General features: G+C 35.8%; 1 protein-coding gene across 3 annotated transcripts; it reads right to left on the minus strand.

Moving 5' to 3' along the window:
* Nucleotides 1-321: 321 nt before the first annotated feature.
* On the minus strand, nucleotides 322-7,036 carry LOC114313311 (70 kDa peptidyl-prolyl isomerase). 3 transcript variants are annotated; one of them, XM_082898696.1, is made up of 12 exons: nucleotides 6,831-7,034; nucleotides 6,605-6,691; nucleotides 5,167-5,427; nucleotides 4,531-4,608; nucleotides 4,313-4,393; nucleotides 4,022-4,216; nucleotides 3,801-3,887; nucleotides 3,505-3,656; nucleotides 2,409-2,532; nucleotides 2,150-2,295; nucleotides 867-994; nucleotides 322-745 (listed from the first exon to the last, which is right to left on the minus strand). In XM_082898696.1, exons 1-12 carry the CDS (start codon nucleotides 6,982-6,984, stop codon nucleotides 646-648), a joined length of 1,593 nt encoding a protein of 530 aa, XP_082754822.1. In that variant the 5' UTR covers nucleotides 6,985-7,034; the 3' UTR covers nucleotides 322-645. The 3 variants fall into 3 exon arrangements, with proteins under 3 accessions (XP_082754822.1, XP_082754825.1, XP_082754823.1); XM_082898697.1 differs by having other exon boundaries at nucleotides 744-780; nucleotides 6,831-7,036; XM_082898699.1 differs by lacking the exon at nucleotides 5,167-5,427 and having other exon boundaries at nucleotides 6,831-7,035.
* Between the last annotated feature and the right edge of the window lie 5,134 nt (nucleotides 7,037-12,170).

The following is a 12,170-nucleotide window of genomic DNA, read 5'->3' on the forward strand; positions in this document are numbered from 1 at the left end:
CTCCATGGAATAAGAGAAATATTTTCTTCTTAGAATGAGAGAGATATTTTCTCCATTAAATGAGGGACTACTGTTATATATTAGTTTCGAAATAGAAACATGTCCAAAAAATTAGAAAGGATTATGTGGTCATATTACATTAAATAGGACTTAATCGAATACTCAAAAAAAATATGGATTAGATGGAATAAAACACTTAGAAAGAGGATTTATCAAAAAAAGGACCCTCAAAAATATTACCAATTAAAAAAAATTAAAATTTTAATAGTAATTTTGTATCTTAAAAAGTCAAAAAAATTAAATTAAATTAAAATTTTACCATTTCAAAAATTAAGCAATTGTTATTAAATTAAAATTTAAATGTCAAAAGCCACCATTTGAAACATCACCCAAAAGTAGTTAGGATGCGCCTGCTACCATGACCAAAACAACAACAACAATGCCCAAACAACAATATTTGTAATAGAAACAATGAGAATCAATCGGTGTGTTAAGTAAAAACATTTGAAACCCATCTTTGAAACAAACCGAATCCTTTGTGCCAGTCTCCCTTGTCCCTTTGTCTCAAGTCCCTTCTCTACCACATGATCAAAGTTAAAGAGATAGATCCTGTGAAGCACGAATACTACTCTTGAAAGTACGTTGCTAACCCATCCTTGAAAGCATGTTGCTGAAAATTCCAGCTTCATATCTCATATATTCCCTTTGCTTGTCTTTGAGCTCCTTGTACTCAAGTTTTACTTCTCTGGTATGGTAGTTCAAAAACAAGTTGGGGAAAAACTAGAAGATCTTGATTTAAAAAATGTAATTCTAAATATCACTACAGTATCTAATCAATTATGCTGCATCACCAATTGAATACATACCTGTTGTTTGGATCGATTGTTAGAGCTTGTTTAATATCAGCTTCAGCTTTTTCTAACTCAGATGTTCTTAGATATGCTTGAGATCGTCTAAAGAGAGCTTTGACATTCATTGGATCAACTTCTAAAACCTGTTACAAAATAATAATAATAATAATAATAATAATAATAATAATAATAATAATGTGGGTAATTCTTTTCACCCAGCCAAGGAAACATAACAAAACCAAGGAAGACTATATGTTATTTAGGCAAAGAGCACTTAGATTATATATCTATAAGATTTTGATCATGTAATATTTGTGTGTATATTGATGAGTTCATAGGAGCAAAGTTAATATCCTTGACATGGACCCAAGTTTAGGCCAATCCTCCCCTTGAAAACGAATTTAGGCCATTTCCAAGCTTTTGTGCCTAGATTGTGTTGGTGTAACTAAAGGTAGAGACTATCAAAACATTCAAGAAATAATTCAACAGTAGGGATCAAACTGTCAAAAATAATAATGAATTATCAAAAACTCAAGAAATATGTGAACATCATTAATAATGAAGCAAATTAAGTAAGGGAAAGAATATAGCTTGTGAGGCTGGGAGACAGGACAAGTGGTTGTTCAAAAGTTGTATTCTCCTCTCTTCGTGTAACATCTAACGGTCAAAGACAACTCTAAGATACAATCCATAAATCTCATGCATATCTGGCCCACATTGCACGATTGGTAGTGGATGGGGTTGTTGAGAAAGAACCCAAACACAAACAATTGAAAAAGAAAACAATCAATCACACACAAGAATGACATAGAGATATAAGATTGCCTACGTCTAGGACTCACGCTAGTTTCATTATATCAGAAAGAATGAAAAGAAAATACAATGCGGCTTCTACAGAAAGCAGCAATATATAGCGCTAGAGTTACATCAACAATTACCAAACCTCGGGGGAGACCCCCCACCACCACACACACACACACACACACTTATTGGATTGAGGGCCCAGTGCCCAGTACTATCAAGCTCCATAAACGCCAACAGGGGTTGCCTCTATGTATTGATTGCCCAAAGAAACTCATCAAAGGCCATCTAATTCTGTTAGTAGACCATACATAACGGGTACCAATCAGTCTTAATACTATGGAAAAGTTATGCCTCCTCTAATGGCAAAGTTTACACCTCCTCTAATTTGATTTTAGTTCTATCTGCAAACATGTGAAAACTGGTATGCTGTCATAAACTCACACACATGCGCACACACACGGAGTGCCTATTTACAGAGACAAGGTGTGAAAAACCTTTGTGCATAAAGTTGAAGCTTCACGATACTCTCCAAGTTTAAGTTTACAAGCTGCATTATTCAAATTGCATGACAACCGCAAAGCATTTGCGTGGCACTTCTCATCATCACTAAAAGAGTGATCAAACTCCACATACTTTGAAGCCTGCAAAAGGTAGTTAAGAAAACATTTTAGGTCCACAAAAACACTAAAAAAAATATTCATGCAAATAAATAAATCCTCTAGCAATTCAAATTTTCTTATAATAGATAGAATTCCTTCTCGTATTTTTTAGAGGCACGGCGAACTTTCCCAGCCTTGAACAGTGCATTTCCTTCGTGTTTCTTCCTCTCACAAGCTTCTATTTTCTCTTGGGTGTCCATCTTCCAAAATGGTTTTTCCTATACTCAAAACAGAAATGACAAAAACAAAGAAAGTTAAATGATGTTCACCCAGTCATAAAAGCACATTTTCTATTCGGACAAATAAAAAGAGTAAGAATGAATGTTGAAGTAGTAATGGTACTAATCAATATATTGCAAATTTGTGTTGCTAGAGTTAGTAATGTGTATAAGGCTTGGGCTAGGCCCAGAGGGGCCCTCCAGCCTGGCCCGTTGGCCCATCTGGGTCAAGCCCATAAGACAGGGCTTGGGCCTATGGTTTTGGCCTGTGGTGGGTTGGTGGGCACCGTTTTTGTGGCCCAGTCCAATGCCAACCCTTACTTGATATGCATGTTTTTTTATTCTAAGGGAGGAGGGAGAATTGATAATTATCCTTTTTAAGCGCTCTAGCGTCTCCATAAATTTAAAGATGTCTAAGTAGATAGCAAGCTCTTGTAATGGTATCATACGATTGACATCTAGAATAGCTTTTGCAGAAAACTCTGTGGCACTTGTTCAGATCCTTATGAAGTCTCTGTAAGATTCCAAGCATTCCAATGAAAACTAATTTAGCACGAATTTTAGTGCAGTTTTCAAGGAGATTGCCATATCATCAATAGCAGAATTTCATAGGAGTGATTCATTTTCACATTTAATAAGAGCCTTTCACAAAAGAAGCACACTAGAGATAAATCATAAAACACCACCGGATTTGGTTTACTTCTAAATCCTGATAAGAAATCACAAGCCAAAGTAACAAAGAAAGCAAAAAATAAAAACAAAAAAAAATCCAAATATTTCAGCTACGAAGCACACTAGAGATAAATCATAAAACACCACTGGAATTGTTTTACTTCTTAATCCTGATAAGAAATCACAAGCCAAAGTAACAAAGAAAGCAACAAAAAAAAAGTCCAAATATTTCAGCTACTCCAATTCTGAAAGGGAATTAAAGAAATTTAGGAACTGAAAATCTTAGAAAAATCAATCCACCTTGGTAAAGTCAATCAACTCAACTTCGTAAAGAAGCACTGAATCTGCAGAGACCATTCCTGCAGCTTCATAGTCAGAGCTGATCGTCACTGTTGCTTTTTCTCCTTTTCTCATGGTCATTATTGCTCTATCCAAACCCTCATTAATTTGCTCTGAAATTGTAATTAGAAGGAAAAAAATGTTAAAAAAAAAAAAAAAAAAAAAAAAAAAAAAAAACTAACTAACTAACTAAACATATGACCAGGGAAAAGATTGCTTATAGTGGGATAGAAGAGAATGCAAAGATCAGAAACTACCTTCAAAACAAATATACTCAAAAGGTTCTTCATTGGACCCTTTCCTCTCAAAAACACTTCCATCCTGAAGTTTACCAATGTAGATCACTGCAAAAGCAGAAATTTAAGAAGGGTTTCAAAAAGGTTGAAGACGATTTCAAGAAAGAGAAACTTGAAAGATCATTTGATTTTTAGAAATTAGAAGGATGCTAAGGCCAATTAAAACACTTAATGGAAGTAACCTTTTGCAAGTGATCCTTCATTTGGACGGTCAAAGCCTTCTCCCACATTCAATATCTTTTTAAGGACCTTCTTATCCCCAGTGACGTCAATGACACTTCTCCAAGATACCAACTCAACATGGATTGTTAACTTTGAATAGGATGGAATGTCATCATCGATTCTGGTATCACCATTTCCAATTTGTCTAATTCCATCTATAAAGAAGGAGCGAAGATAGTCCATCATTCTCACTAGAAAGAGGGAAACAATTTCATCTTCTTGCACTAGAGGTGAAAACTGCATCAACTTACAAGAGGACTTCACTAATAGCTCTGCTTTCTCACCCTTTCTCATAGTCTTCACTGCTGCGCTCAATGCAGGACAGAGATGACCTTGTCACAATAAAACATTTTAAATACATTAAATTTTCTTTGCACATTAAACCTAATTATATTAAAAAAAATTTCTAGAAAGATGGCATACCAAGGTTTGGAGAAATACTAGAGAAGATACAGTAAGTTTAACTTACCATCATTTAAACAAAATGTGACACCCTTATGAGATTCAGAGAAAACTGTTCCATTCTCAAGCCTTGCATTGTACTTGACTACAGAGAAAGGAAAACCACATTGTTATAATATAAAACCATATCAACATGATTTGATTAATGAATACACTCTTCCCCATCCCATGCACACACAAACACACACACACACACACACAAAGAAAATAAAAGAAAAGAAAAGAAAAGTGCTATCACTAAATTCTGACCAGTCTCACAAACTGATGCATTTAACTAACCCTCGTTCATATTTTTTTCCCTGTCTTCCACGGTCTTTACAAATATTGGAAATGAAATAGTTAACAACGATAACATCAGTAAAATCAAATTTGAAGAAATAGAAAGAATAGTTGTAGAAGGAAAATCACTAGACAAATGGTAAGAAGGGGAAGAAAAGGTTGTTAAATAAGCCTGACATGTTTAAGTGGCAAGATATCAACTGAACATACGTACCTAAATGCAATCTTTTAACATTTCCAATGGACATTGGTAATTGTCACTTAGAAAATTGTTCTTTAATCTTTTCTTGAAAAGATAATTAGAAGGAAAACAATAGTGCAGTGAAGCCAATCTAACAGAATATCATAAACTTGACGACATTACTTAAAACTTCATCAGCATCGTTGGGAGTAGCCCATCCTTCACCCTGCCTCACTATTTTCTTCAGTATTCCTCCATCACCAGTTAAATCCCTGATGGTGTTCCATGATAGCATCTCCACATCAAAAACAAGTGTCGAATTTGGAGGGATCAAAGGTGGAGAACCAAACTCCCCATAAGCCAAACTTGGTGGGACTGTGAAAATCGCTCTTTCACCTTTCTTCATGGTGGCTATAGCTTCATCCAGTCCTTTGATAACTTCACCTGATATCCAAGGGATGAACTATCACAAGAAGCATAATGCACAGCTTAAAGAGAAAGTATGGTTTATAACCAAGACGTTTCTCTCCAATCCTTATCGTAATTGAGCATTGGAACCCATTTTGGAAAGTAACCAATTTCAGACTTGGAACCTTAAAACTTCAAAAGCAATACTTTGTTCTAAGATGAGAACTAACCATTTCTTAACATTTTTTTTTTTTGAAAAATTAATAATTAATGTTTAATAAAAAAACAAAAAAGGCATACATCACAAACACCGTGTCCAAAAATTAAATGATTCCTAACTTCATCATATCCACTCCAAATAAAAAAAAGACAATGGGCTTGTTTGGTTTGTTTTTGGGAGAGTTCTTTTTGAAAAAAAATTTGGGGAGAGAGTTTAGAAATTTTTTTGGTTTGTTTGGTTGTATATTTTGGGAGAGTTGTTTTTTTGGGAGTTTGGGATAATTTGATATTTTGAGAGAATTTGAGTAGATGTGTGTGAGAGAAAAAGTAATTGAGAAGGAGAGAGGAGAGAGAAAAAGTGATTGATTGATGTGTAAGAGAGAGAAAGTGATTTTGAAAATTTTTTGAGAAAAACTCAAACCAAACAATTTTTTAAAATTTTTTTTTCTAAAACTCATCTCCTAAATGCAAACCAAACATACCCATAATTCTCATTATTTTCAAAACTTAGTTCTTCACATTAATTCATATTAACCGTTATTAAAAGAGTTAATTACACCAAACTTCCTTAAGTATTAGTCAATATCACTTTATCCCTTTCATCTATGAACTAATGTATTTTGACCTTTTCAACTATAATCACTTCCACACCCTCCAAAATGAGCATTTGTGTGATTTTTATAGTTGAGAGGGTCAAAATGTATGTGTTTATAGGTACGAGGGCTAAAGTGAGTTTTGGGAGTTAACCCTATTAAAAGTGGCTGATAAATTTCACCCAAACGCTTCACTTATATTGATAAAACCTACATACATACATACATGGAGTTTGTTGCATGGCCACACTTAGGATGTAAAAAAAATGTGGCGATAAATAACATTCATCTTGTTCAAAAAAAAGCTCAAGAACAGCAGCAGAGAATTAAATAGAAATTGGAAGAAATAAATATGAACACAAGTGAGAAAGAAGAATGGAAGTTTGAATTGAAGAACATACATTGGCCTAATTTGAACCCGAAAGAAGTTCCTCTGTCACGAGTTGAATCGAAATACGCCCTGTCCTGAACACAAACACTGTAATGGACTGAAACAAAAAACACCCAATACAATTTTAGTAATAATTCTTCATTTTTGAAGAAAAGAAAGCCTCTATTGGCACAATTTAGCAAACAGTTGGAGGCAACTAGGAGAAGAAGAAAAGGGTAAAAATTTCAAATTCGTACCTTGGACTTCGTCACCCACACATGGAGTTTTCCATGAAGTTCCCCTCTTGAGAATTTGTTTCTTCAAGCCTTGGGTTCCAATTTGGGTCTCCATTAAACCAGAAAACTCTGTTTCTGCGGACTCTAAGAAGGGTTTTGGCAGAGAGAGCGCCATTTAGTATAGAGAGAGAGAGAGAGAGATTACTCTACAGTTTAGGGATATATATGTGTACATAGATATAGATAGGTGGATAGATATGTAGATGAGAGAGAGAATTTTCAGATTTGAAGGATAAGCCGTTAGTTTCCCTCCTTTCAGTTGAGATTTTTTTTGGACTAACTAGGTGCTGAGTTGATTTGATGAGTTGACTGGCGGGTCAACTCACAACCCGTTGGATTGGATGGTTGAGTATTGATTTTTTTTTTTTTCTTTCTTTCTTCTCTAGCTTTAATTATGGATTGTCTTTGTGTATGCCAAAAATACTAAGGCTATTTTTGGTTGATAGATTTTGAAAACAATTTGAAAAAAGAAATATGAAAGATGTGTAAAACATAAGTCATAGTTATATTTCATTCACATTATATATATATATATATATATATTTTTTTAAATCTTTTCTCAAATTTATAAACTAAATACACCTTAAAAACCTTCTCCATTATGAAGAGGATATCAAATGTACAGAGTGAGAGATGATGAATGTTTATAAAATTAATGGTTTGTTTGTTTTCTGTAAAAATATATTTTTTATAAATATACATTAAATAATTAATTGTATTTTTGAAATTAATGTACTAATAGTTATATTTGTGTAAAGGTATGAGTGGCGTCATGGTAGAGGTGGAGGTGTTATCCACAATCGAAAGAAAAAAAATTTGAAATGTGAAAAACAAATTTTAGAATTTGAAATACAGAAAGCAAGGGAAAAAAAAAAAGAAAAAAAAGAAGAAGAATCGTTACAACAGATTTGCAAAAATTGAAAAAAATGTAATCACCCAAATCGCTGTCTCTTTAAGATAGATTTGTCTCTGCGGGATGCTTTTTGGAGTTACCAAGCACGCCCAACAGTTTGGACTCCTGATCTCCTGATCTAGTCTCACTAGTGTAATGTAAAAAGGAAAACTAGAGTCCAAATATGGTAACTTTTATAGAAAATCCATTTTATTGCAAAATATTGCCAGAAATGGATGGCATCACAAGATTTCAGAGTCACCATCTAATCTTTTGGAGAAATTGGGAAACCTGTGACTCATGTCAAAAGCCACCGTCTGCCATAACTAAAATGTCTCTGTTGGGGAACATATGAATGAAAATGGAAGGTCATTAATTGAGCACGCCACTCACTCGATTGAAGATCAGCCTTTACTAAGTCATAAAGTGGTTTTTATAATCAATGTATATCCATGTTCTAATTTATTAATAATGCTGCCATTACTATTTGAGGTATTCAAATATATATTGTGTCGTAAATTTTCGTTATGCTCTGATTTCATGCACTTTTGAAAAATAGTTTTCTTGAATAAAATTTGCAGCATAAGGATAATTTACACTTCCAAAATAAATAACACAACCTTCATCCACTGGCATTCAAACAAACATCTCACTTAAGCACTTAGCCTCTTGTTGTAGCAACATATATGGTAAGGAACACGTACATACAGTATGCTAAAGCTCAAAATGCTCATCTAGTACTCCAAGGCGAGTTCACAAGATATATACAAATATGTACAAATATACTTGATCCTATATGCAAGTTTCAAATGCAATATATACAGAATGTGTATCTAGGAGTCTGGATTACTAAAATGTAGCATGAGTATCATCACAATACATAGATTTTCACGTATTCATCTTTGAAGACAACACATCATATTAGAATGGATGATCTAGACCCAAATGCATGAAAAAGAGGATGCAATATATAGGCATGATAAAAAAAGCATGATGCAATACCGAAAGCAGATAAATAAAAGGGTTAGAAAGACATGGGATTGGAAGATTATTACAACAATTTGAATAAAAATAAGAGAGGGGGGGGGACATAGATTATTATAATAAAGAATTGATCCTGCCTAGTTACTGCTGAATCCAACAAATCACACTAAATAATGAAAAGAAACAATGTAGAGGGGCTCCAGAACTGCTCAGGGGAGCATCTCTTAAAAACTATCTATTTTTTTCTTAGGAGATGGGGGGGAGGGATAATCGGCTAGACACTGAGTGAGCCAGCCAAAGTAGAAGTGAGCTGGTCGAATTCCCTTTCCAACTGGGGATTAGGTTAGTGCAGAATCTCAGGACAATGGCTAGAGGGAGGCTTTTTGGGTGGTTCTCACACCTTTCACCCCCTCTGTTGAAAGGAATCACTTGGAGATGAGATAGATGGGTTCGGGCCCTCAACAAAAACATAAACAGATATATACAATAAATATTTTATGCACAATAACAAATTAAATGGATCGAAACCAAAACAAATTAAAGCCCAAGAAATAGATAGGAACTTACATCTTCTCTTTGTGAATGAGGGCAAGTTAATACCCAAATCTATGCTATTAAGTGGAGAGCGTAGATTAATGGAAATCATTTCTTAGTGGAAGCTTAGCCTAACAAAGCAAGAGATTCGTCAAATTCATTGAAACCCCTCATCTAGTCATGGAACAAGAGTGATAACACCCGTTTCTATGCTCATAAATGATTGAGAAGGGAGGTTTCAACTTCCTTTGACCCCAAATCTCTTGTTTTACTTCCAAAATACTCAATGAAAAGAAAAGAACAACACTTGTCATCACCAAATCCCATGGATCACTCAGGTAGCCTCATGAAACAACCGTTAACACTCATTTTCATTGAGCCAAGGTTCGAAACACATTGGTTGACATGCTTGAGAGATAAAATAGGTGAAGATGGGTAGTGTAAAATGGAGAAGAAGAGAGTTATGCTACTTATTGAACTTGTGGATGGATGGCTACAATTACTCCCAAGCACATCCACAAGGGTCCAAAATATATAAGAGCTACATAGTTAAAGATATGAAAAGCAAAGAAACAAAAAAAAAAAAAAAAATAGCTATCAACTAAATGGATGGGTGGTTAAGGTTACTCCCTCCACAACCATGAGGACTTACAACAATCACATAATGACAATAAAGCTTAGAACATCAGAAATGGAGATAGAAAAGTGACTTAGGTTGTGAGCAAATCACCTCTTAAGATGATATGCAACTTTAATTCACAAACTGCCTTTTTAACACCTTTAATTCACCTTGGATAGATCATTTAATGTCCAAGAGTCTGAGCAAGGTGATTAGGATCAAGCTTTCATGGAGTTCTGATGTCCAAAGTTAGGAAGGTGGTGGGTAGGAGGTGTGGTTAAGAGAAGAAAGAGGCAAGAGGCTTTTAGAACCTTAGGCAAAAGTTTCTCAACCCTTGGAAAGAGTTGTCAAGCTCTTATATATATGGCCTAGGTCACAAATATCTGAGATATTTGTGGTAGGTAAGCCAAACAAGTTAAAATTCCCAAAAATGTTTTGTACCTGGAGCATTTAGTCGCTCGAGCTTTTTGGCGATCGCCCAAGTGCTTTTGTGGTCGGCCATCAAATGGTATCCGGCCAACGGGCACATCATCAAATCAACAAGAGCAGGCTAGCTTGAATTGAAGACAGAAATAGGTATTTCAAAGGATTTTACCCTTTTCATTCACTTCCACTATATTCTTTTCTCGGTTTGTTTAAAAGAATGCCATGTTTAGGATTCTGCAAATATGAGCCTAAGAACATTATGGTAACGTCTGGAGTTGCACTTACTAAAACTTGTTTTGAAAGAGATTCCATTTTGGTCAAAAAACATTTCGTCCAAAATAGGTCTTTAGAGGGTTTAAAGCTTAATCCGCGGAACTCTTGCTGTGAAACTTGCATAGATTAACACCTTTCGTTTTCATCATCAAGAGCTAAAAAGGGAATGCCCAAGTCTCAAGACTAGTAAAAAATGTCAAACCCAAAGATGACCCTTTTTGACATTGTCGTAAAACTTGGCCAAACAAACAAAATGTAGATAAAACTTGGTTGAACCCGAGGGTTGCCTTTGTATCCTTTTGCAAGGAATCAAATCAGCATAGTTCAGAGGTAGAATGCAAATGTTATGCTTGAAACATATTTTAAAAGGTAGGCTTAAACGGCACGTGCTGCTATAATTTGTTAATTGGGCTTACGTGTACCACACTGCCAAAGTTTGATGATGCGAACACCCCAGAAAGTGACCAAGTGGAAAAATAGATAAAGCTGCAATGATGGCAAATGAAAGAGATGAACCTCATGCAAATGACATACAAAGCAAGCCAATAACTACGAAAAATGTGAAGAATGATGCGCGACACAAACAAGCATGTAATGTATGAAAGAAATATAACACTTATTCGTACCGTGACATGAGAGGGAAGAAAAAAAGGATGGCTACAACCAAAGCTGCATGTAACCAGCAATCACAGCAACAACAAACTCCACAACACTCTTTAAACATGTTGCGACATAGAGGAAGAAAATATGGTGTTAACTGCCAGCCCGTAGGGGGTGGTATTAATCGGAGGGTGGTGTTAATCACTAACCTGCGCGTGGGGTGGCATTAATTGAAGGTAGTGTTAACCGCCAACCAACGCATGGGACGGTATTAACTGATGGTGGCGTTAACTACCTGCCCCACAAGGAACGGTATTAACTGAAGATGGTGTTAACCGCCAGCCCGCGCATATGACTATATTAACCGAGGGCTGTGTTAACCGCTTTGCCCGTGTAGGAGACAGTATTAACCGAGGGGTGGTGTTAACTGCCTATCCCACAGGGGACAGTATTAACCGAAGGGTGGTGTTAACCGTCTACCCTGCAGGGGATGGTATTAACCAGAGGGTGGTGTTAACCACCTGACCCATAAGGGACGATATTAACCGGAGGGTGGTGTTAATAACTAAAGGGTGGTGTAAACCACCAACTCGCATAGAGGGTTGTATTAATCAAAGGTGGTGCTAACCGTCTACCCCGCAGGGAATAGTATTAACTAAATGGTGGTGTTAATCATCTGCCCCATAGGGGATGGTATTAACCGGAGGGTCATGTTAACTGTCAGCCTACACATGGGGTGGTTGTAGACACTCCATTTTTGACCGTCCTCAAGACTTGGACGTCATCGCTTGAATACTCGATGATTATCCATGTTTGTGTTTGTTTTGAACGCCCGAAGTTCTTGGCGGAGTGCCTTGCCTTTGAGCCTTTGAAACTTGTCTGTTTTGTGCTTAGTTGTGGACCAAATGCTTGTTTCTTTGCTTCTGAAGGAGAGGGTGGCCTGCCGGCTATCCCCAAAATCCATCGGCCAGGG

This window comes from Camellia sinensis, chromosome 12 (assembly GCF_055761805.1).
Source record: "Camellia sinensis isolate YWXY chromosome 12, ASM5576180v1, whole genome shotgun sequence".
NCBI lineage: Eukaryota > Viridiplantae > Streptophyta > Magnoliopsida > Ericales > Theaceae > Camellia > Camellia sinensis.

What these genes read in the sequence shown, in the direction of transcription:
- LOC114313311 (XM_082898696.1), bottom strand. Translation starts at nt 6,984, where the DNA reads ATGGCGCTCTCTCTGCCAAAACCCTTCTTAGAGTCCGCAGAAACAGAG. An exon ending in CACATTTTGTTTAAATGATG is followed by an intron (nt 4,394 to 4,530) that starts GTAAGTTAAACT and finishes TATTGTGACAAG; the next exon opens with GTCATCTCTGTCCTGCATTG. An exon ending in TGAAGGATCACTTGCAAAAG is followed by an intron (nt 3,888 to 4,021) that starts GTTACTTCCATT and finishes CTGCTTTTGCAG; the next exon opens with TGATCTACATTGGTAAACTT.